At 36.4% G+C, this 21948-nt stretch overlaps 1 protein-coding gene across 1 annotated transcript; it reads left to right on the plus strand.

Moving 5' to 3' along the window:
* The first annotated feature begins 260 nt into the window (after window positions 1-260).
* On the plus strand, window positions 261-21797 carry LOC102808031 (uncharacterized). The gene is made up of 19 exons (XM_085507179.1): window positions 261-287; window positions 662-1052; window positions 2052-2599; window positions 6683-6815; window positions 6915-7056; window positions 7476-8301; window positions 8658-8813; window positions 9557-10502; window positions 11069-11267; window positions 11720-11847; window positions 12433-12514; window positions 12767-12867; window positions 13680-13874; window positions 14040-14405; window positions 14669-14757; window positions 17983-18105; window positions 18634-18707; window positions 19489-19649; window positions 20270-21797. The coding sequence occupies exons 2-19, from the start codon at window positions 803-805 to the stop codon at window positions 20452-20454; spliced, it is 4704 nt and encodes a 1567-aa protein (XP_085363305.1). The 5' UTR covers window positions 261-287; window positions 662-802; the 3' UTR covers window positions 20455-21797.
* The last annotated feature ends 151 nt before the right edge of the window (window positions 21798-21948 follow it).

The raw sequence follows: 21948 nt of genomic DNA on the forward strand, positions 1-21948 counted from the left end.
CCAGATTTGACAAGCGTGGTACAGTTTTTTGCGCGTGTCCGTAATAACGCGCACAAAGGATTGTGGGACAGAGTCCTTTATTTGCTGGCATTCTTGACTTTTGACTGCAGTTCTTTTTTTATATTTTAGAGTAAATGCTTCTGATATGCTCTTAGGTTGCTTAATATCCGTCTGAAATTCTGGACTGTGGTCATATTTTTCGATTAGGAGTCGTATATTTAAATTACTCACTGTGACTAGTGTTTTGCATTATGAAGTATATTGTTATGAAGGTCAACACAATTTAGGTAAATATTTACCATTTCGTTATTTCATTATTTCGCTTTCCAGCATTTACGGGAAACGCTTCATTCTAAAAAATGCTATCGCAAAACGGTTGGAAATAATAAATGTAACAGCAGAATACGTCCTAGCACAGTAACTCTACTAGGAGAGAGTAACTGTGGTCCTAGTACTAAACTAAGTGACTTCTAAAGACTGAATTGTGTTTGCGAACTTCGTATTAGTTATAAACCGACGTCAGCTTCACGTTTATGTCACCATGGAAACAGCCAAAAAACATGTTGCTTGTTTTTGAGCGGAGCGGATCGCCAACTAATTTTTTGGATTAGAATTTTGTTCATTACATGCTCATATCTTTTATTTTATTTTTTTCAAATAGGACTTATTCCATCTTACTCCGCAAAAATACACAAAGACATTTGATCCAGTTGTAAATGCCCATACAAGAACTGTAGTTTCAGAAGCCCCCTCTTTAGGTCTTTATCTTTCCAGTAGCCATGGTTACAGTGAAAGATATTCTATGCATAGCAATCTGGAAACAAGGACTTCATCACATCAGAAGACGAAGACTGACGCTGTGATGTACGATGAGGATGAGGAGAGTGAAGGGTGGTGTCTACGATATACACAGTCTCAGGCTGACACTGAATCTCAAAGTCAAGGATGGTCAAAATCTCAAGGTCAAGGAAGGTCAGAGGGAATAGCAGAGGATAATGAGAGCTGTGAGATTGTAGAACATTGTGTTCCGCAATTTAGTAGTTCTTCAAAGAGTGAGTGTTGATGTTTGCTACTACATTGCAATGTAATACATATATACTGGACAACACAAACGTGACCATTTATTGTCATACACAGCATTCAGCAGTTTTTTTAATGTTGAATAAAAAATAAAAAAAATTAATAATTAATGGAGCACATGTTCCTGTGTGCAATAGCATGATGTGTTTGCTTATGCATGTTGATATTTCAGAAATCAATCATCAGATTTAAAAAAAAATCTTGCTACACTTGCTTTATTACTTTTGATAATTGTGTACTGGAACAGTTTTCAGTGTGGTATTCAACTGTGTTGTATCTATCTGTTTTCAGTGAGATATTCAACTGTGTTGTATTTATTAGTTTTCAGTGTGATATACCACTGTGTTGTATCTATCTGTTTTCAGTGTGCTATTTCCCTGTGTTGTATCTACCGTACTGGACCACGTTAGTGAATTGTTGCTTTCGAAGTATGATTTGATTTCGGCGAATAAACGACATGGTTTTTTCAAAAAACTGTTAACCTGAATATGGCATGAAATATTTACTGCTTTTTTTTTATTACCAGGTTATTGTCGAAGGTAGTTTATTCACGATTACCTTGGTCTACGCATTCACAACATATTCTCGGTAGTTCGGTCGATATCCACTCTGTATCATATAAAAACGATTACTAGTATTCGTTAAGCAATGATCAAAGACCAAGTTTTAAATTAGTGGCATTTTGAAGGGGTGGGCACTTTGCTGAATGTGACCCTGAATATAAAAATTGCGCTGTCCATTACGGTATCTGTTTTGAGTGTGGTATTCCACTGTGTTGTATCTTTCAGTTTTCCACAGTAACAATATTTTGTACAGGTGAACATTTCATTCAATACTTTCATGTAACTTTGAAAACCCACCAAATCACCAAATTGCCCAGAGATGAAAATTAAATCATAGATAGCTGTATTATTTATTTATAGTTGTATTTATGATAATTACATGAAAACTTGTTTTTGATTTGTTTTCAGCTTCCAGAATAGATGATTCATTGAGTAGAGACTCCCCAAGTCAGTCATTATTAGCAGAACCTGTTCCCATGGAAATAGCTGATGAGGGAACAAGTTCTTTTCAAATGATGGAGGAGTCCGAGCAATCTGTCGTTGTAGATGACGAAAGGAAATCAACAACGCCGAATCAGTCGGTAACAAAGGACACACCGGCCGTGAGTCCAGTGGAGCAGTCCTCTTTACATGGAGATGGTAGAGAGAACGAGAACTCAGAACGCACGGAAACTCCTGCTGTTGTTGAAGCCTGTCATGACTTAGATGAACCTGTCTCATCGTCTGTTGCCACAGTAACAACTAAGAACAAAAGGGAATTACAATCAATGGTACAACAAGGCTCTGAACATTCTGTTGGGTTTCGATTTAATCTCCCCTCTGAAGGACTTCTACGTCCTGTCAGCAGTGCAACACCACCATCTGTAAAACTTAGGTCTCGGAAACCGCGACACAGTACTCCATTGGCACTGTCTAGGCTATCAAAACAGGAAGAAACAACAGAGGAGAAAAAAGAGGTACGTGTTAGGCCAATCACTGCTTTCATTTAATTGTTTCATTAATTCATTTAAATATTTGGTTGGTTAGTGTGCACATCTGATGATAGCCTAATGACAAGAAATTAACTTTTTATACGTGTTTGCTGTAAACCCTATCATATATGGAATAATTGTGTTACATATAAAACATTCCAAAGACATTCATTGTATTCCTCAGCTTCATGTTATTTGCATAATTGTTCATTTATCGTGGTATGATTCTAGACTGCGCTGAGTTTTTTATGTGATCACTGGTACATGTATCAGAAGTGCATGTTAAAATCATGGGTTGTGCTAATATTGCAGCTATTTTTATGTCACTTACTTTTTGTATTTGTCAAAATGAAAAATTTGTTGATGTTTGACGTAAAGGGTTTAGCATCAACAGCCATAAAATCTATAATGACATTGTTTTACATGGCTGCATTTCTAATGAAGATAAAATATTTGTTACTGTTTATATGCGCTACCCCAGACATTAGATATGAATGGCTGCAAAGATTTTGTTATGGTAGAGACAACCATTTTAATTCTATGAACTGAGAACTGATTTCTCAGAGTAGAGTGAGCCAAGTGAGTTTATGGTCACAAAATCTGGGAGGAGAATAACGCACTGGAAAGAATAATATGTAACTAAAATATTTATCATTCAACTGCTAGGCCTGGAACTGAGCCCAAGTCATCACAAGATGTTGCATACAATGTATCAATATTAATATGCAAATCACTTACTAAACTTACGTCACACCTATATATATTCATCATTGTTTCCCATCATCGTGTCCACTTTTTCACTGATCCATGTAACCACCTTGAAAGATTTGAGAGGATGGGTCGCTATTTGAGGGATAAAAACACTCTGCATGGTGGTCTCACTCTTAATAAGATCTTGACTGCCATTTTTATCTCCCGTGAAACGAAGCTTATGTGGTACCGGTGTCTGTGACTCTGTTACTCTGTGACTCTGTGACTAAAATTTGTTCCACTGATAACTCAAGATTTACAATTTCAATTCAAATGAAATTTGGCACACAGCTAATATATGATGAGTAGATGCGCTGATTAGATTTTGGTGCAATTCCATGCATATTAATTAGTCAATTATTGCATTAATTAGTCCCCATTCAGGCGCAGTATCTGTATCTTAGAAATGCCTGGACCAATCACAATCAAACTTCACACATACATCATACATGATATTATACATATGCATGTCAATTTGTTTCACAATCTGATTCAAGATGGCCGAATGGTGGCCATTTTTGTGCTAAAAATCATCAAAATCAAGCATTTCTCGGCTGTTTACAAATGGATTTTGTTCAAACTTGGTATATACATTAGAAATTATAGGACCTTGATGTACATCATTTTGTTTTACGATCTGATTCAAGACGGCCGAATGGTGGCCATTTTTGTGTTAAAAAATCCTAAAAATCAAGCATTTCTCGGCTATTTACAGATGGATTTTGTTCAAACTTGGTATATACATTAGACATTATGGGACCTTAATGCAAATAATTTTGTTTTTCAGATAAGATTCAAAATGGCCGACTGGCCGCCATTTTGTTTTAATGAATGTGGCTCTCGTGCCATATCTCTGACTTGCTTTCACTGATTATGTTAAAATTTTAAATATTCATTATACATCATGTCATAGATAGACAGATATATTGGTTTGATGATCCCATTCAAAATGGCCAAATGGTGGCCATTTTTGTGCTAAAAAATCATCAAATATCAAGCATTTCTGGCATTTATGGATGGATTTCGTTCAAACTTGGTACATATATTAGACATTGCAGGTTCCTAATGCACATCATTTATTTTTCAGATCGGATTCAAAATGGCTGTCTGGCGGCCATTTTGTTTTAATGAATGGGCTTCTAGAGCCATATCTCTGAAATGCTTTGACTGATTATATTCAAATTTTAAATATTCGTTATACATCACGTTTTATATATACATGTATTCAAAATGGCTGATTTTGAATGCTGTTCCAGAGCAATATCTCTCAATATGGACAAGTACTACTACTTGTTTGACGATCAGATACAAATGTCAATTTTAATGTTAAAAAATCATATTCCTGACATGGTTATATTCCAGCCATATTACTATAAACAAAACTATGTATCTTAAATTTGATAACTTACAGGGACTGTGCCATGCATGGCTTGTTAATTTATAACTTAGAGTGTTTAAAGTTTCTTAACAAATATTTGACTAGGGTGAGTAGCCTAATTTGCATATTGCAATAACGTATTCTGTCGAAAAAAAAACTGGTAATATTTCATTGGAAGGTCTGAAAATATAGTATATAATGATTTATTATATCATGATTGATGTTATTTGAGCAGATACGGCATCTAAAAACATCAAATGTATGCGAATATGGGGAGTACGCATGCGCAGTTACAAGAGTGATGCGGCCATTTTTTCAGTTTGACGAAAAGGCAGTACCCTTTCCGATTTTCATGAACGCAAGTTCAATTTCACTTTGTGCGTCATATTCATCAATAGACAAAATCGAAGACATATGCCGTACAACTTTCTGCCAATCTTGAATGTTCTGGTTACATGTACAGTGTTCTCCTCGGGCCTGCGTCGCTTAGACAATAGCCGCGTAACTTTCGTTTCGCCCGCGATTCTGCAGTGTTCTCATCAGGTCTTTTAAGGGTATTGGGTCTGATACTGTTCTTTCTTTCCACAATACTGTTTCCCTCAAGCTGGGCAGTTTCCAGGCCATTGTTTTGCAATGATGAATCAGAACAGAACAATTCGTGTGAACTGATCAATCCTAACTTATTATCTGGATACTCGTATTCACCTGCGGATACTTCAGCCTACTTTCAAGCATGAATATAGAAGGAAATCAAAAATTTTTTTTCAGTATCGTTCCAGACTTTGCAAGAAATTTATATAATAATCACAGTGATCACTACTATTGGGTTTCACTACTATTGTTTTTGCATGGTTTTCATCTTACTCAAATAAAACGAAGCAGTTGATTCCTATTTTACTTAGTGTTTATTCTTGTTTGATATTTTTAAACAAAAATGCGCTCGTTAAACAAATAGTAAATATGCGAGTTTTTTGTTTTTGCCGAACGAAGACAAGAAAGACAAAATGGTGGTAGTTTTGTGTAGGGTCGATCGCGATCTTCTGTTTGTATCAAAAGCACGTCTCACAAATGAAATATTTTTTTTGAGCAATAATTTGATAGCAATTAAACAAATTTCAGTATGAAATAGATAATGATGGTGGGACAAATGAGCTCATCAACACCGTGAATCAGGACTAGTTTGGATTTCCATTATCAAATATAAAAACTTGAACTTGGTAAATTAGCATATGATGAGAGTTATATTTGGAAATCCTACTCTGTATGGTGTCACAAAGGAACTCATCAACACTGTAAGTAGGATCTATAGTTTTGGATTTCCATTACTGTATGGTGAATGGTGATTTAGAAATAAAACTTTGTATGACTTATACACCCATAGAAATTATACCCTGTATGAAGTAAACACACAAATTCATCAACAGGGGGGTGCAGATATAAACTGGAATGGCCCATTGTGCTACTGTGATTAAGTTCTTTCTTTTCTTGTCATCTGCTTTGATGGAAGGAGAGCTACACAAAATAATATGTAGTTAGATGTATGTATATTGCAAAAGTTACTAGGCATTATCTTCATTATCTTGATTTAATTCATCTTTACTGAAATTAATAGTCTCTATAAATTTGTCAAGGCAGCAAATATGCTGCTATCCAATTTGTTTAATAAAATAATATCTTTATTTAAGGTTGTTAGTTCATTTACCTGTTACCTAACAAGAGGGACAGTAGTCCGACAAAAAATGATCAGTAAAAAAAAAATATATAAATAGTTTAATTTAAAAAAAATAAAAAAAATTGTAATGACCCCAAACAAAGATCTTGTATTAATCATATTCGCCGCTATCAAGACAGCCATTATATTTGGTGAGACTCCTCTTGTAATTCTTATATTACAGAAATGTACATTTAAATTTGGGTTTTACTTTAATTTTTTTTTTCAGGAGCCAGTTGCTGCGAAAGAAAGCACTGTAACAGTAAAAGAAGCTATCCTTGATGATGTTCCTTCTCTTACGGTTGGTGTGGCAGGACCTTCGCAGGACGAGAACACCGACACCCCAGTTTTTCATTTACAAAGTGAGTTTTACAACAACAACATTTTTGGGTGAAACTTTTTAATGTTTATTAGAATAGCTAAACACTAACTTTACTGCTTTCTTTCTTTTTTTTGTTTAGAACCAGAGTCTGCTGAGCATTCCATTGAAAAAGATCAAACACAGTCGTCTGGTGAATCAATTTTTACCAAGATTAAAGAATCCAAAATACCTGGACCCAAAGAATGCCAAGACTATGAGAAAAGGAGACACTCAGATGAAAGGTGAATAGTTACTCTGAAACCCAACCTTCATTCTTGCAATACCTATAACTCACTGTTATGCAACCCAGCCCGAAGTATTACTGTTTTGCAAACAAAATAGCAATATTGATATCAGCTTACCACTACGAACTGTTTCAAAAATCAATCTCGCTTTTTCATTCACAGTAAAACAGTATGTTGGTTTATAAAAAGTGTTTAGATGCATTTGTAATGTTTGTTGTAATATGTGTGATGTGATGTTTGGAAGTACTCTGTGCTTGTGTTGTCACCAATCAATTGAACAGCTAATTATTTTTTTAGATTGGCTAATCATAAGGCACAAAAATATTCATCATCCCCATTGCACAATTTCACATCAAGTTGACTATATTTTTCATTTTAAAATCTATAAACTGACATAATTTTGACATTATTTTTAGTGATGATCCTTTTGATTTCAAATCAAGTAAAAATGGTAAGCTGAATAAAAAACGACGAAAAGTGAGTAGCAAGAGTAGCAACGAGAAAGACATAAAGATGTTGCATGAAAGAGAAAGTTTCATACAGCCTGAGAATAGAGGAAGAGACTCAAGTGATGCAGATGAGAAAGATGAAGAGGAGAGTGATAATTTGATGAAGAAATCTAAAGAGGAAAATGAGCTAAAAGAAACTCTGGAATCATTGGATTTGTTTGAATCCCAAGAAGTGGGCAGATCAAAAAGGAGGAAAGTTGTGAAATTGATTGACAGTCAAGATAGTGATGTCCATCACGATGTTGTTGCCATGCCAACACAAGACAGTCCTAGACTTAGTTTAAGATCAATTAAATCACAGGAAGTACAACAGATTGAAAGTGCTGTGCATTCTAAGAAAATTCAGAATGCAGAGAAACAAACAACACAAGAAATGCAGGATGGGGGAAGCTTGAGGAAAGAGGGGTCTTCTTGTGATTACAACATGGAGGTCTTGACAGAACCAGTCGCAGAGGAAGAGACGATCCTTGAGAAGGATAGCCATCCAAAAAGCAGAGATCCATACATCTTTTCAGACTCGCAGTCCAACAAAGTACCAACACCAAAAAAAAAAGTCAGAGAAAAAACAGCAGCAGGTGCTGATGGTGACCATAATGGGAATCATAATGGTCACAATGACAACAACAACGGAAATAATGGTAAAGATAAAAAGGATGACAGGGCAAGTGATAAGCCAGGTCAAAGTTCACAACAACCTGCAAAGAGTAGAGGAAATGATCATCCTTCTGATAAGGTAGTGTAATTATTGGAAATCAAACTTAAACCTTTTGGTTGCCATGCTATGTGTAATACTTCCACTGAATGATTAGATGTACAGAATAGCCCATTTTCTGTTCACCAGATCCTGCATTATGTTTGAAATAAAAACAACTTCACTTATATATTGACCGATTATTATTTTCTCTCAATTTCCACCAAACAAGTAGCATCTTGCATTGTGGGATACCAAATGTTTCAACCAGAATCTTGAAATTGATGTGATAACTACCGTCCTATATTGTCACTGGTAATGCTAAAATAGACACAAACTACCAAATTTGACCAATCCCATGAAAGATAATAATAATATATCATTATTTTTGTTACTAGGAACCTGAGAATGACGACAATCACATTAAAACCAGTTTGACTCATCGAAAGGTTACCCGCCGAACTGTAATAACAACTGTTGTAACGGTGAAACGTATCATTACTGAAGAAACTATTGATGAACATGGAAAGGTTATATCCGGGAATGTTTGTGAGGTATTGACATTTGGCATGTGCAAAGTGTGACTGTTATAAAATGACACGCCCTTGACTTGGGGTTGTTATTTTATGAAAGACTTCTAACATGACAACATTTTCTCAATTTAATCTATATTGTTCACATAGTTTGATTCCCGAATTGATAGTGTTTGCACATTTATCGTTTGTGCCCATGCGCATATTGCATGACCAGTGGTCAACAAACCGGATTTTATATGTTCCAAACGTGCAGAATCGTGGTACAATGAATATCAATGTTTTCAACTTGCAATGTAAAAATTCCCCTGAAATAAAACTGCCATCATCTTTCAACTAACTTGTACCATCCTCTGCAAATTTGTACACTGTTCTGTCTAAGCAAGAATAACGAACGATAGCGTAATATTTTTTGCAGGTATTTTGGGAGTTGAAAAATTGTCTCGGTCACATTTACTCACTTGTCACGTTGCTTTGTTTTTCATTTTAGCTCAGTTTTTCTTTTGTACAGTAGAGGGATACCCAGGGACATCACTGCTCCATACTTTATTAGGATTCACATGTACTGCAATATGTTGATGTTGGTGGTAAACCTGCATTTGCAAACATGGTGACATGTAATGTTCAATATGATTCATACAGAACATGTGTTAACAAATATCCTTTTTTCATTTACGGCAAATTTGAATACACATTGCATGAAAACTGAGACACTTTAATTCAATGTGCTTGATTACATTATACCTAATATGTTCTATTTCTAGGAAATGGACGATCCTATTATTGAACAACATAGTAGTGAGAGGACATCACCAAATGGGATGGGATTACGTGCTACTTCAATTCATGATGCTGAAATTGAGAAAACATTATTACTGGCCAAGTCGGGAATGGAGTCAAATGTACAAACTACGCTATCAACCACTGGTAGTACATGTATGAGTAGTAGCTTATCTACAACGGCATCAAAAATATCTACATCGGGTGAAATGGCCGATGTCAGCTCATTGTCCAAAACAGGCAGTTCTCTCAGTTTACAAAAAACCAGTTCCAGTAGCTCAATTCCTGGTGTAAGTCTCAGTCTATCTAGTATCTCTCGTGGTGATAGTTCAACGGGTAAAATCTTGAGTAGTTCAAGTTTGGAAAAATCACCAACGCTGTCTAAAGGGGCTCTGAGCTTGGAAAAAACATTGTGTATTGATAGGTCATTGTCATCAGGGGCAAGCTCTTATACATCGAGTACTAGTTCTAGTACTCGTTCCTCTCCAAGAAAAACATCGTTGGTTGTCTCTCCAAGTGGTCTGAAGGCATCAATGTCAGTAATGTCACCTGTGGCGTCGTCTACCCAAAAAGAGAATGGTGCAATCTTCAATAAACCAGTCAGGACCTATAGCATGAAGAAACAAAACTCAAATGCATCATCTGAGCAGGAAGCACTGAAAGATGATGTGGTAACCATGGAAACAGAACATACAGATGAAAAGAATGCAACTTCGGTACCCGAAGTAGCTCAAGGCAGTGGTGGGAAACCAAAGAAAAAAGGACGGGCTGGTGGAAAGATTGTGACAACTCCACAGATTGGCAAGCAGACGAATGTCAATAAGTCCACTGCCAGAAGGCGTTTGAGTGCCACGCCAAGAGAGGCTCACACTAGTTCATCTGATGGTGAGAAAGTAACAAAAACAGTTGGACAACGAAAGAAATCTCTTGGTAATTCTATTTCATCTTATCATGCTGGTGTATCCTGGAGTTTAAGAATAACTTATGATTTTTGTGTGTAGTCAATGACAATGTAATTTATTGAATCCTTTCTGTTTAAAGTTTGTACAAAAATGTAATATACATACACAAATCGCTTATTGGATTGACTCACATTTACTTTTGTTAATTAAAACCATTTTTAATCTGCATTTAACTGTGACATTTTCTGTCACACTTGCAAAAATCCTACAAATTTGTGTTACAGATTCAATTCGTTTTACTTTATGATTCGACTTAATAACAATAACAGGGTCAGTCATTGCAGTTTTTCACTTGTAAGTCAATAACCACTGTGGCACCGAGTGAGATACATGCATTCCATTCCATATGTATTCACCTCTAAGAAAAACTACATTGAGTACACATTGATGTGTACATATTTTTTATTTTATTAGCAATCTTATCTGAGTCAAGGTTGCATTGGGGTTCTCATTATTATTAAAAACACTACTGGTATTTCTAAACCCTCCCCTCTCCCAGAATGACTTGATGTATCTTATTTTGTTAATTTGCAGGGGAAGTAGTCATGGGGTTATCCCGGAAAGACAGCGCATCAACGAGTATGGCGTCTGAGGCATTACCACATTCTACAGAGCGCACACAGACTGAAGATTGTCTTCCCGACTTAGTGGCTGGAGTTAGGGTGTTTACAAGGTGGCCAGATGGATATTACTATCCAGGCATTGTGGTGAAGAAGGATGATAAAAATGGCAGGTAAGAACCCAAAAAGTTGTTTCTAGTTATTGTGCACATTAGTTTGAAACATTGCGCCTCACACATTTATTATTTTGAAATGTTTTAGTCTGATACACCACATACAGTAGAATGGAGAAATGTCTGACAGGAAATTTTTAAATACAAATCAACCTTTGCTACATGTATTCAAAAACATTATTTAGTAAATGTTAAATCTTGAACATCTTGTACTTTCTTGTTGTGGTAGATTGAATAATTAATGCTGTATTATTTTATATTTTTCCATGGGACTGGGAGCAAAAACGATTTTAGGGGGCTGAAATGTTTTGAGTTTGTGTTTTAGTTAAATGAATGGGTGGGTGAAAGTGAGTAATTGAATTAATTTCAGTAAATTCACTTGATTTAGATAATATTCTTCAAATTAATTAAAACCTGCAGTCTTAAACTTTTTGATCTTTTTGATTTTACAGATTTATTGTAAAGTTTGACGATGGCGATACAAGACCAGTCTCTGAAAAAAACATATTTATCAAAGAATGGTTGGATAAACATCAAAGCGTGATGGCGATGTCTTCTGATGAAGAATACTTTGAACCAGGTATTTCAAAATACTGTGGAAATGTTCATTTCATGATTTTGTACATGTATTTTCAGCAATATTATATTTTGCAGTTTTACATCCGACTACTGTAAAATACGTTATTTTAGCTGGAATATTAATTTTGTCAAGAACAAAAGACATTTTGTACAAAGTGTATTTTCACTAATTTTTGATGAGATGAATGTAAAATATTGGGAAAACAAATATTTCTATGGAAAATAAATTATTTTACAGTAATTAAAATCAAAACTATTTGGATGTATCTCCAGAATGAATTCCTTCTTTCTTACACTGAACCTGGTATGTGCGACTCTCAACAGCAATTCATGTACTCATAACTGGACTATGCAATGTTTGAAAAGTACCACAGAAATTTAATGGTTCTACAGTAATAATTGTAGGCTAATTAATTATAACTTTAAAGTGTCCCAGATTTTCTATCAATATTTTGCTAAATGTGGTATTTGCAAAATCTTGTAAATTTGTATAAGATATATGTCCCATCCCCCATTTCTTAATTTGATTTGATGCTTTACCCCTGAGATTATCTCTTTTAATAAATGTTGGTCTTTTTTCTAATAGGTATAGTTGTTGGTTATTATAAAGATAAGGACACAGATGAAGAAGGCTATGTCGTCGAGAAAGATGAAGGTCATACAAAAAGGTAAAACAAGATTTGTCACATGACAAAATAAGGTGTTTGTATCAGGTGCCATTATGTCTACAGTCTTCAATCAGAATTGTTTTGATTCAGGCACTTGAAGTTATATGATACAAAATTTGTCTGTTGTACAATATCAATATCAGGATAACTGCATTTTAACATCACTAAATGGGTTATGCCTCCCCTCGCTTGTTTTTGTAGGACTTGTTATTTGACTATAGCCCATGAAGATTGATTCCTCTTTTTTTTCAGGTACCCAAGAAAAAAAGTTATTCTGACTGCTGACCAAGCACACAGTTACATTGCCAACAAGCTCAGTACTCCAAGTAAGACATCAGCCTCTGTCAGTTTAGGTAAGAATTTAATATCATTAGGTTATGGCCACAAACATTTTTCTCAGTATCTGGGTATTTTAATAGGATACTGGCTTTTATCACATCGCCAACAAAGACACAACAGAAAGTTTTTAACCAAAAATTAAATTTATTGTATGCTGTATCATTGAACTAAGACTTATATACCGGTAGATCATAGTTACTATCACTTCTGTCATTTACATTCACTTCTAGTAGAGCAAATACACTAGTTGGAAATAAAAATATAATTTTTGGCCTAAATTAAATTGATAATCATGTTGTGTTTTTACACATTGAGGGCAGGTAGAAGTGAAGGTTCTTACTTTTAGAAGTGAAAATTCGTACTTTTCTGCTTACTGGAAAAACTGACGTCATGACAATAATTAACCTGATTGTCTCAAGGTGTATGAGGGTTTAAATAATAATCTGTGTTACTCTTTATAATGTGATAAATTTAATTGACTTAAATTTGCATTTGAATGACATATTTTTTTCTCGCTAAAATTTTGATACCACGTTTTTATGTGTTTATCTGTAGATATTTTTTTAAATTTTCGAACAAATGAATGTACTGTCCCATTGGCTTCCAGTCTTCATCAAAATGTTTGCAAAAATCTGGAAAAACTAACACTAGGTTATTTTGTGAAAAGTGCCAAAGTTAGTTTGGGTTTGAAAGGTTAAAGGTCAATAAGTTAATAATAATTGAAATATGCAACATATTTGACAGCTATTCACTGTGGATCCAAATTAGTACAGGCTACAGTGTTTCACCAAGAAAACTCAATACATATATTTTCTCATCTTTTTAGATAATTTAGTAATTGGCAAAAGGAGTAGAAGTGGCAGTTACATTCCAACTAGAAGACGAATAAGAAAAACTAACAGGACAACAAATACCAAAACACCTGAAAAGGTTCAAGAGTCAGTGAAACGAAAACTTGACGACGTTACAGATGATGCAGAAAAAGATACTCCAAAGAAAAGAGGGAAACCCCCCAAACCAAGTGTGTTGATCTCTATAATTGAATAATTGAATTTTTGTAATTGTTATGTTTTTTTTTTGTCAAAATATATTATATAAATCTTTATTTTTATATCTCTGGAACAGTTCATTTAAAATTGTGGTTTGTTTTGAAATAAGAACTGAGACTTTGTCTTTCTTCTTTCAGAAATTCCAGTTGTGGCTGGTGAAGCCACAATTCCATCAGTTGCTGCACCTCAAAGTCCATCAGTCACATCTCTTAGAAGGTCTCCTAGAAAAACAAATATGCCATCACCTGCACGTGTCTCGCCATTAAAAAGTGTGACTCAGATTCAAGAGCTGCCAGGACCATCAAAGGCAGAGCCAACAAGAGCTTTACGATTCTCATCTCCAGCAAGAATGAGTCAAACAACAAAAGTGATGGACACTATCTCGGCATCGAAAAATTTATTTAGTGCATATGCTTTTCTCTTGACCTGTGGAGAAAAGAAAAAATTTGTAAAGCCAATAACTTCCCCAGGAGAGTCTACTGATGAAAGTGTTGCAGATGAAGGTTACTATATTCATCTTTACTATAATGGTTTTCATGGATACAAAGATGTGCTTTTGCCTTTTACCTAGGTTTTTCGGTTTTTGATTTCATCGTTGACTGCTTCACTTCACTCACCTGTGATGTAGTGAGCCTGTTTCTTGTTTCATAGTTTCTCATGAATATTCATAATAAATTAGCATATGCAGATGTATATTACTGAGTGATGCGCCTTCATGTGTTGTGTCGTGATTGTCTTTAAGATTTATCTTGTTTTCTTTCACTAGAACCAGATATTCCTTTCGAGAAGGAAGCTATTAAAAAACTCATAAAAGATGGTGGAGGAAAAGTTCTCAACAGTTTTGACGAAGCTGTGGTAAGAAATGTTCGGTCATACATAGTTTTTGAGAGTTATGAACTCACTGCATTAAAAATCATGTGTAGAAATACAATATCTAACACCCACCTCCACTGCATACTAAGTGCTCAACTACCACTGACATCTATACTCACTTCATACAAGTACAAGACATATACTTTGTACTGACTTCTACACTCACTTGTCTTCATACATGTAAAAGGCATATACTTTGCACTGACATCTACACTCCGGTCAGGCAAAATGACTATTTTGAACAGTAGGCATTAATCTGCAATTCAGCCAATGACAGAGAGAGAAATCTAGGTCAGGGGAAGCCTCATAACCTCAAGATTTTCCTTCATGTCACGAACCACGTGACCGAGGCAATGAGACGGCACCATATTGCCTCCCCAGTCACTTCGGTGCATTTCAGTCATCCAGATTTTTTTCCTGCTCGAGTTTTTGATCTGGCTAGCTGTCATCTGCGTAGCAGCTGACGTTGTGGCTGGTAGGATAAGCCTTTCTTATTTGTTACCCCTGTTTCGCATTTTTGTGTGCATTGCTTACAAGAACGAAAAAATTTGGTGACGCAAATTTGACCACGTCGTTGGTTCTTTTTGTGTCAGCTTTCAACTGTAATTCGTTCCTCTTATGCATGTCTTGTTCATTTTTATCAATGTTGTTTTTAGAAATGGACAGAACTAAAGGGTAACATGCCAGAGGCTCTTCACCTTCTTTTTTGTCGCCCCAAGGATCAGGGCGATTGTACGGTAGTTGCCACCAGGAATTACCAGCTTGCAACCCACATAGCAAATGCTATTTGTGTTTTGACTGTATATGGGGCTCTGGTTTTTGCCTAGAGAATAGGATGCGTTTCAAGGCCGCATGCAAATTGCTGTAATTCACAGTCACCGCGTCACTCTGGTTCACAGCAGTCGCATGTGTAGTAATGTGAACGTGAGTGAGTGGGGTGTAGCATGAGCATGAGAGTCCTCCCCCTTGTTTTGGCTAGTTTTCACTGGGCGCTCCACCACCTTAGTTATGCAGACTGAAATCCCCACCACCCCCCACCCCCACCCCACCCTCTTTCTTTTGAGGATGTAAAGAGCAGTCTTGGTGATTCGGGATCCCACCAACCGGTTGGTACAAGTGAGACTGTGTGTTTGGCTTCTGCCAAGGGCAAGTGGAAAGGACCCAAAGGAAATGTGACGATCAAAGCTTCCTGGCTCTTCCGAGGGAGGGGAAAGTGGCGACAGGAGAAGGGACCAAGAAGGGACCAGGTGGTGGTCGCCTATCCAGCTCACAGGGGAAGCAAGTTTGGTGCTTCTGCTTGCGGCAAGGGGGATGGGCATATGTTCGGCAGGAACCTATTGACTTCTACAGGCCTCGCAGGGTCTCACCTTGGCGGAGGAGAGATCACCCCTGATATAGAACCGCTGAACCCACATATCTGTCGCACAGATTGCGCCGGTGTATTCCGGCTCGAAGGCAGCGCGTAACCGATCCCTAGACTACAATGTGAATACAATGTTGAGCTAACCACACACCACCTTCCAGGGTTGAGGAATAGTCAAGCGGACGCTCTCACGGCGGCTCCATCTCCAGAACGTGGAGTGCCAGATACCCCAAGGGATAGCCTCCAGACTGTTTTAGCGATAGGACGGCCTAAAGTTAGACCTATTCACCACACCCCGGAATGCCAAGCTCCTGGCGCACACGACACTCCAGGAGCCAGGGACACTCTGTCGACCCCGTGGACCCACATGGACATGTACGCCTTCCCAGTATTCTTTGGGTACTGAAGAAACTTTGACAGGAGTGCACCTGCACTTGACGCGGGTGGCACCCAACAGGCCAAGCAAGGCCTGGTTTCAACTATTGTTGGAAATGTTAGTCGAAACATCAGTGGGGCTTCCGGACTCTGAGCCCAGCGGTGTACCACTTACATGCATCAAGGCTCTTATTTGTCTCGCTCAGGTTTTTTCTGAGTGGGCTGCCAACGTCCTGGCCATGGCAAACAGGGATCCCACCAACACAGCCTACGTCTCAAAATGGCGAGCATACACTGATTGGTGTAGTGGAGGGGAGATTGATCCATGCCATCCCTCTGTTGGCCAAGCAGCTGACTTTTCATCCATCTGTTTGACGTAATGAGCTTGTCCTTTCAGCGATTGTTGGCTATAGGTCAGCCTTGTCACCCACCATTGAGAAATCTCTGGGGACAAGGCTAGCCGGTACTCCTACTTTTAGGAGACTTTACTGCCTAATTAGAGGCCTAGACCCCGAACGAGGGAACCACCTAATTGAGACTTGTCGGTTGTGTTGTCCACTCTAAACAGACCGCCCTTTGAGCCTCTCTGATCAGCACCACTCAAATATTTGACGTGGAAAACAGTCTTACTAATAGCCCTCGCCTCAGGTAGGCGTCTGTCTGAACTAGGGTCGTGCTAAAGACACGAATCAGGTTCCTCGCCAAGAATCAAATCCCAGGACACGATCCACAACCGATCATCATCCCCCCGCTGGCAACATTGTTGACCAGAAGGATCAGGAGGAGTTGCTTCTGTGCCCGCTTTGAGCACTGAGTTGCCACGAGAGCCGTACTAGGGAGTCGAGGCATGGCAGCAAACACATGTCTATGCGTTATGCCCAGGGTAAGCAGGATAGACCAGCCTCCTCGACTTCCATTGTCAGGTGGATCACTGCAACCGTGTTCAAGGTTTATAACTGTTTGGCATTCTCGACACAGGGTCTACAGAGACACCAAGTACGAGCACATGAGGTCTCATTAGCTCTTGCGTCTGGTGCCCCCTCGAACATGAGCTGAGGGCAGGCTTCTCGAGAACGCAAAATATCTTTATCACTTCTACCTAAGAGATACCCAATTCATTGAGGAGGATCTTTTTAGATCCCGACCACCCCACTTTTCCGTAGCGTTGGCTTAGTCCTCCGTGCGGAGAAAAAGAACCACAAGTGACTGGGGAGGCAATATGGCTCCGCCTCATTGCCTCAGTCACGTGGTTCGTGACATGACCTAGATTTCTCTCTCCGTCATTGGCTGAATCGCAGATTAATGCCTACAGTTCAAAATAATCATTTTGACTGACCGGAGTCTGTGGGTGGGTATGAACTATGTGAATAGGCGGGTTGAAAACCCTCTGCCTAATTTACACTGACATCTACACTCACTGCACACTTGAAGTGGTACAGTAATTACTTCTCTTGCATTTAAATTTTCAGACGTGTCGCCTGAAGGTCTATTTACTGGCAAACACATACTGCAGGACAAAGAAGTATTTCCAATGTTTAGCAGCTGGTATTCCTTGTGTTTCCTTTTTGTGGCTGAGTTACAGTTGTAAACTGGTAGGTGAATTTATATTCAACCCCAGGTAGGATTTGGACTCGGGAACCTACTGACCACAGATCCAGCACGACAACTCTACAACTGTTGTTGCATGTGACCGCTGTATACAGTGATCCCAGTCAAAGTCTTTTCATTCATAGACGAAAGTGAGGTGCATTATAATGCTAAAATTATTTACTTAAATTCAAACCACCATTGTAAATGGTATTGCTCTCTCTTATGTTTGAAATGTATCCCATAGTGTGTGATTGACACTAAAATTGCTACATTTTTCGATACATTTCATACATATAGCAGAAATTCAGGTGTCACTGTTAGCGTATATAGCAGTCACATGCAACAGTACCCAGTTTTATTCCAGTAACTTAATCAAATCCTTAGTCTTTAATGCATTTGTTTGTAACTTGTTGAAAATCATAAATGCTTTATAATGTGGTAAGGCAAGGGACATTATTTCTAGTAAACAAAACTTGCCTGTCATCGAATATATATACTAGTAATTATATATACCTATGTGTAACCTGTAGAACAATGTGCTTGATGTTCCATCCTATTTATTACCGGCTGGTGAAAACATTGAAACAGAGACAGTTATGGAATTGTAAGTGTGCCTCTTATTTATTTTGTTGCATCTTGGGTGAATACTTAGTTTACTGTATATGAATTAATTATTAGTTGTATTTAATTTTCTCTTTCTCTTATATTAGTCATAGAGTGTATTTTTTCTTTAGAACAAACTACAATATTGTACGTTATGTCTGGTGAACTTAATAACAATCCAGTGAATTTAAAACCAAGTGAATATCATATTTATGTGGGGGACAATACGTTGTGATTATGTACACAATGATTTGTAATAAACGTGCCTGCTGGCAATCCAGGGACTTGCAACACGATACAAAATGTAAAAATGAAACAAAACTTGCAGTATGCCCTTGATATACATGAATATGAACTTGGCCATGTACGAAATTAGCGAGAATGCCTATAAGTGGCTGAATATAAAAATTGTAACAAAAGAACACACTGCGGTTGTTTCTATCATGTTCATACTAATTGCTGTCGTTGTACTTCAGAATCATATTTTAAAACATATGATAAGAATATTAGGGTATTGAATGATGCGAATAAAATGATTAACAAATATTGCATATTTCAATTACAATGATTACAAATAAATAATTCAGAGAGTACTTTGACAATCTTTCTTTAGTATATATTGTATTAAATTATTCACTTTTAACATCTGCTTAGGGGGTATGAAATAAGAATGCTCAGTTATTTCCTTTGGGGTGCATTCTTTTATCTTGTGGTTATCTATACATTCATGTTTATCACTCAAGATTTTCCTAATATTTTCTTGATTCTGTTTATTTTTGAAGGCAACAAACTCAGAATATATTTGATGGTATTCGCTTTTTGGTACTGTCTAGGAATTCTAAAGATCCAGAGTATGAACACCTTTGGCGTTCTATACTTGTGGCAGCAAAATGTAAGAAAGTCGTTATTCTGCCGCAGGATTTTGACATTTCCAAGAAGCCCAGTAAGTATGCTAAGTTTGCATGGCTAAAATATCGCATAAAAAGGAGCTACCGGGGTACATTGACCATGTTTTCTGTATGTTTGTGAAGGAGAATATATGTACTAATAATTTAGCGACTGTAACATGTTTTCTCAACAGTTAGATTAGATTTAAATATTTATTCTGAGGAATAGTTTAATACATGTTTATAGGTTATGATTTGGAGAATTTCCGAACAAACAAACATCTCATGTTTATAGGTTATGATTTGGAGAATTTCCGAACAAACAAACATCTCGTGTTTATAGGTTATGATTTGGAGAATTTCCGAACAAACAAACATCTCATGTTTATAGGTTATGATTTGAAGAATTTCCGAACAAACAAACATCTCATGTTTATAGGTTATGATTTGGAGAATTTCCGAACAAACAAACATCTCATGTTTATAGGTTATGATTTGGAGAATTTCCGAACAAACAAACGTCTCATGTTTATAGGTTATGATTTGGAGAATTTCCGAACAAACAAACATCTCATGTTTATAGGTTATGATTTGGAGAATTTCCGAACAAACAAACATCTCATTTTACTTGAAATAGCAGAGTGCCTCAAATTTTACTGATATTTTTTTCTTCCAGGAACATCACTGAATTTCGACATCATCGTAGCCGACCACACACTTCCACAAAATCTAGAAGACAAAGCCAAAGAACTGCGGATACCAATTGTGTCGTGCGAGTGGGTAATCCAGAGTCTGATATGTGGACAGCGCAGGAACTTTCAGGGTCATCCAAAATATGATCATAGATTGGTGCACAATTGAATCAGATAGCTTATTTTATAAGTTTCCAATATTAATTTTTTATTGTCAAATAAGAATTTTTATGATGTTCAACTTTTTCATGAATTTGTGAGACAGCTCCCCAACCCGCAAACAAAAAGCAGCAATCGACATAGAGAAAAGGTAAACACTACCACGTTGTCATACTAACATGAGATATTTACAAATTGAAAAACTTACAACTATGTCGATGGTTAACCTGTAACTTGTAGTACTGTACTATGTGTTTGCCAGTTATCAACAATTGTGTTTTCCCATGACAAGTTATTCTGTTTTATATTTCAACTGTAACTTATTTCATATTTTTATACCAACCTCATCAATCTCGCTGTCTTCAGTTGATATTGAGCTGTACTTTTTTAGTAAATTTAATTATTAATATTTCGATCTTCCGGTTTTTTAACACCTCTGTGCTGTTTTCTAACCATGTTTTACATCTTATTTTGATATGTACTCGTGTTTCGTTTTTTTTTTTTTTCAATGTGCACATTTTACCCTTCAATGTTTTATATTTCCGAATACTGTATATCGGTAGTGTTTTTAAAATCAATGATTGAGTTAAAATCCATAGGTTTTGTGATCAATTTGTAGGATTTTGAATATTTAAGACTATACGATATAAATTTTTAGAGCACAATTATTGTCTGAAAAGTATATGACAAACTTGAATGATTGCACATAGATATCACCACGGAAACAATCATACTGTGATTTGGAGGATAATGTACACAATCGAGATGTTGAATTTAATTATGTTTTTTTATAGTGAATTTTATTTTTATCTCAAGTTTAAGCAAATTCGGCTGCGAAGAATAATCACAATTCACTTATATTGCGTGGGACTACTCAATATTACACTAGTGGTTTCTGCTGAAAGTCCCTAAATTAACTTACATTGTAGTAGTAGTGTGAAACAGTTCATGAATCAATCATGAATATCCAACTTACCCCCAAGGGGTAAGGGTTTATTTTTGTGTAATTACAGAAAAAATTGTTAGATCCAAACTAAGTGTAACTGAAAATCTGTCTGAACTAAAGACTATTTCTAGTCACTTCACTTTAAACTTGAATATATAAAAAGATGTAGAAAGAAACATGTTGGTCACTTAGTGATATTTTCAAAATGAATCCATAGATAAAATTATGTACCTTTAATAGAAATTATTGGCTGTCTTGACTTTGTTCTAATTTTTTGTCCATGAAACATAGTAATATAATTCAACATTTTTTTTTTTAAATGTGTTGAAAATACTTGATATGTAAGCAGCTGATGGTAACATTGTAAATATGTTTTTAAACCAAATAAAATATGTATATTTACTTGATCTATGTTTGGGTTTTTTGTGTCAAGGTGAATAAATTATTTTATTTCTGTTCCTCAGCAACCAGTCCTGAACAAAATTAGAAAAAAAATTACAAGAGAAGAATTTTTTGAAGTTTCAGTAATTAATAATTTACATAAATACTAGAGTGCAT

This window comes from Saccoglossus kowalevskii, chromosome 13 (genome assembly GCF_978046115.1).
Source record: "Saccoglossus kowalevskii chromosome 13, keSacKowa6.1, whole genome shotgun sequence".
Classification (NCBI taxonomy): Eukaryota; Metazoa; Hemichordata; class Enteropneusta; family Harrimaniidae; genus Saccoglossus; species Saccoglossus kowalevskii.

Bases quoted from the DNA above. Each gene is read 5' to 3' on its own strand.
- LOC102808031 (XM_085507179.1), top strand. From the start codon at position 803: ATGCATAGCAATCTGGAAACAAGGACTTCATCACATCAGAAGACGAAG. The intron at 7,057-7,475 runs GTGAATAGTTAC...CATTATTTTTAG, and splicing joins AGGAGACACTCAGATGAAAG to TGATGATCCTTTTGATTTCA. The intron at 18,708-19,488 runs GTAAGTGTGCCT...TTATTTTTGAAG, and splicing joins ACAGAGACAGTTATGGAATT to GCAACAAACTCAGAATATAT.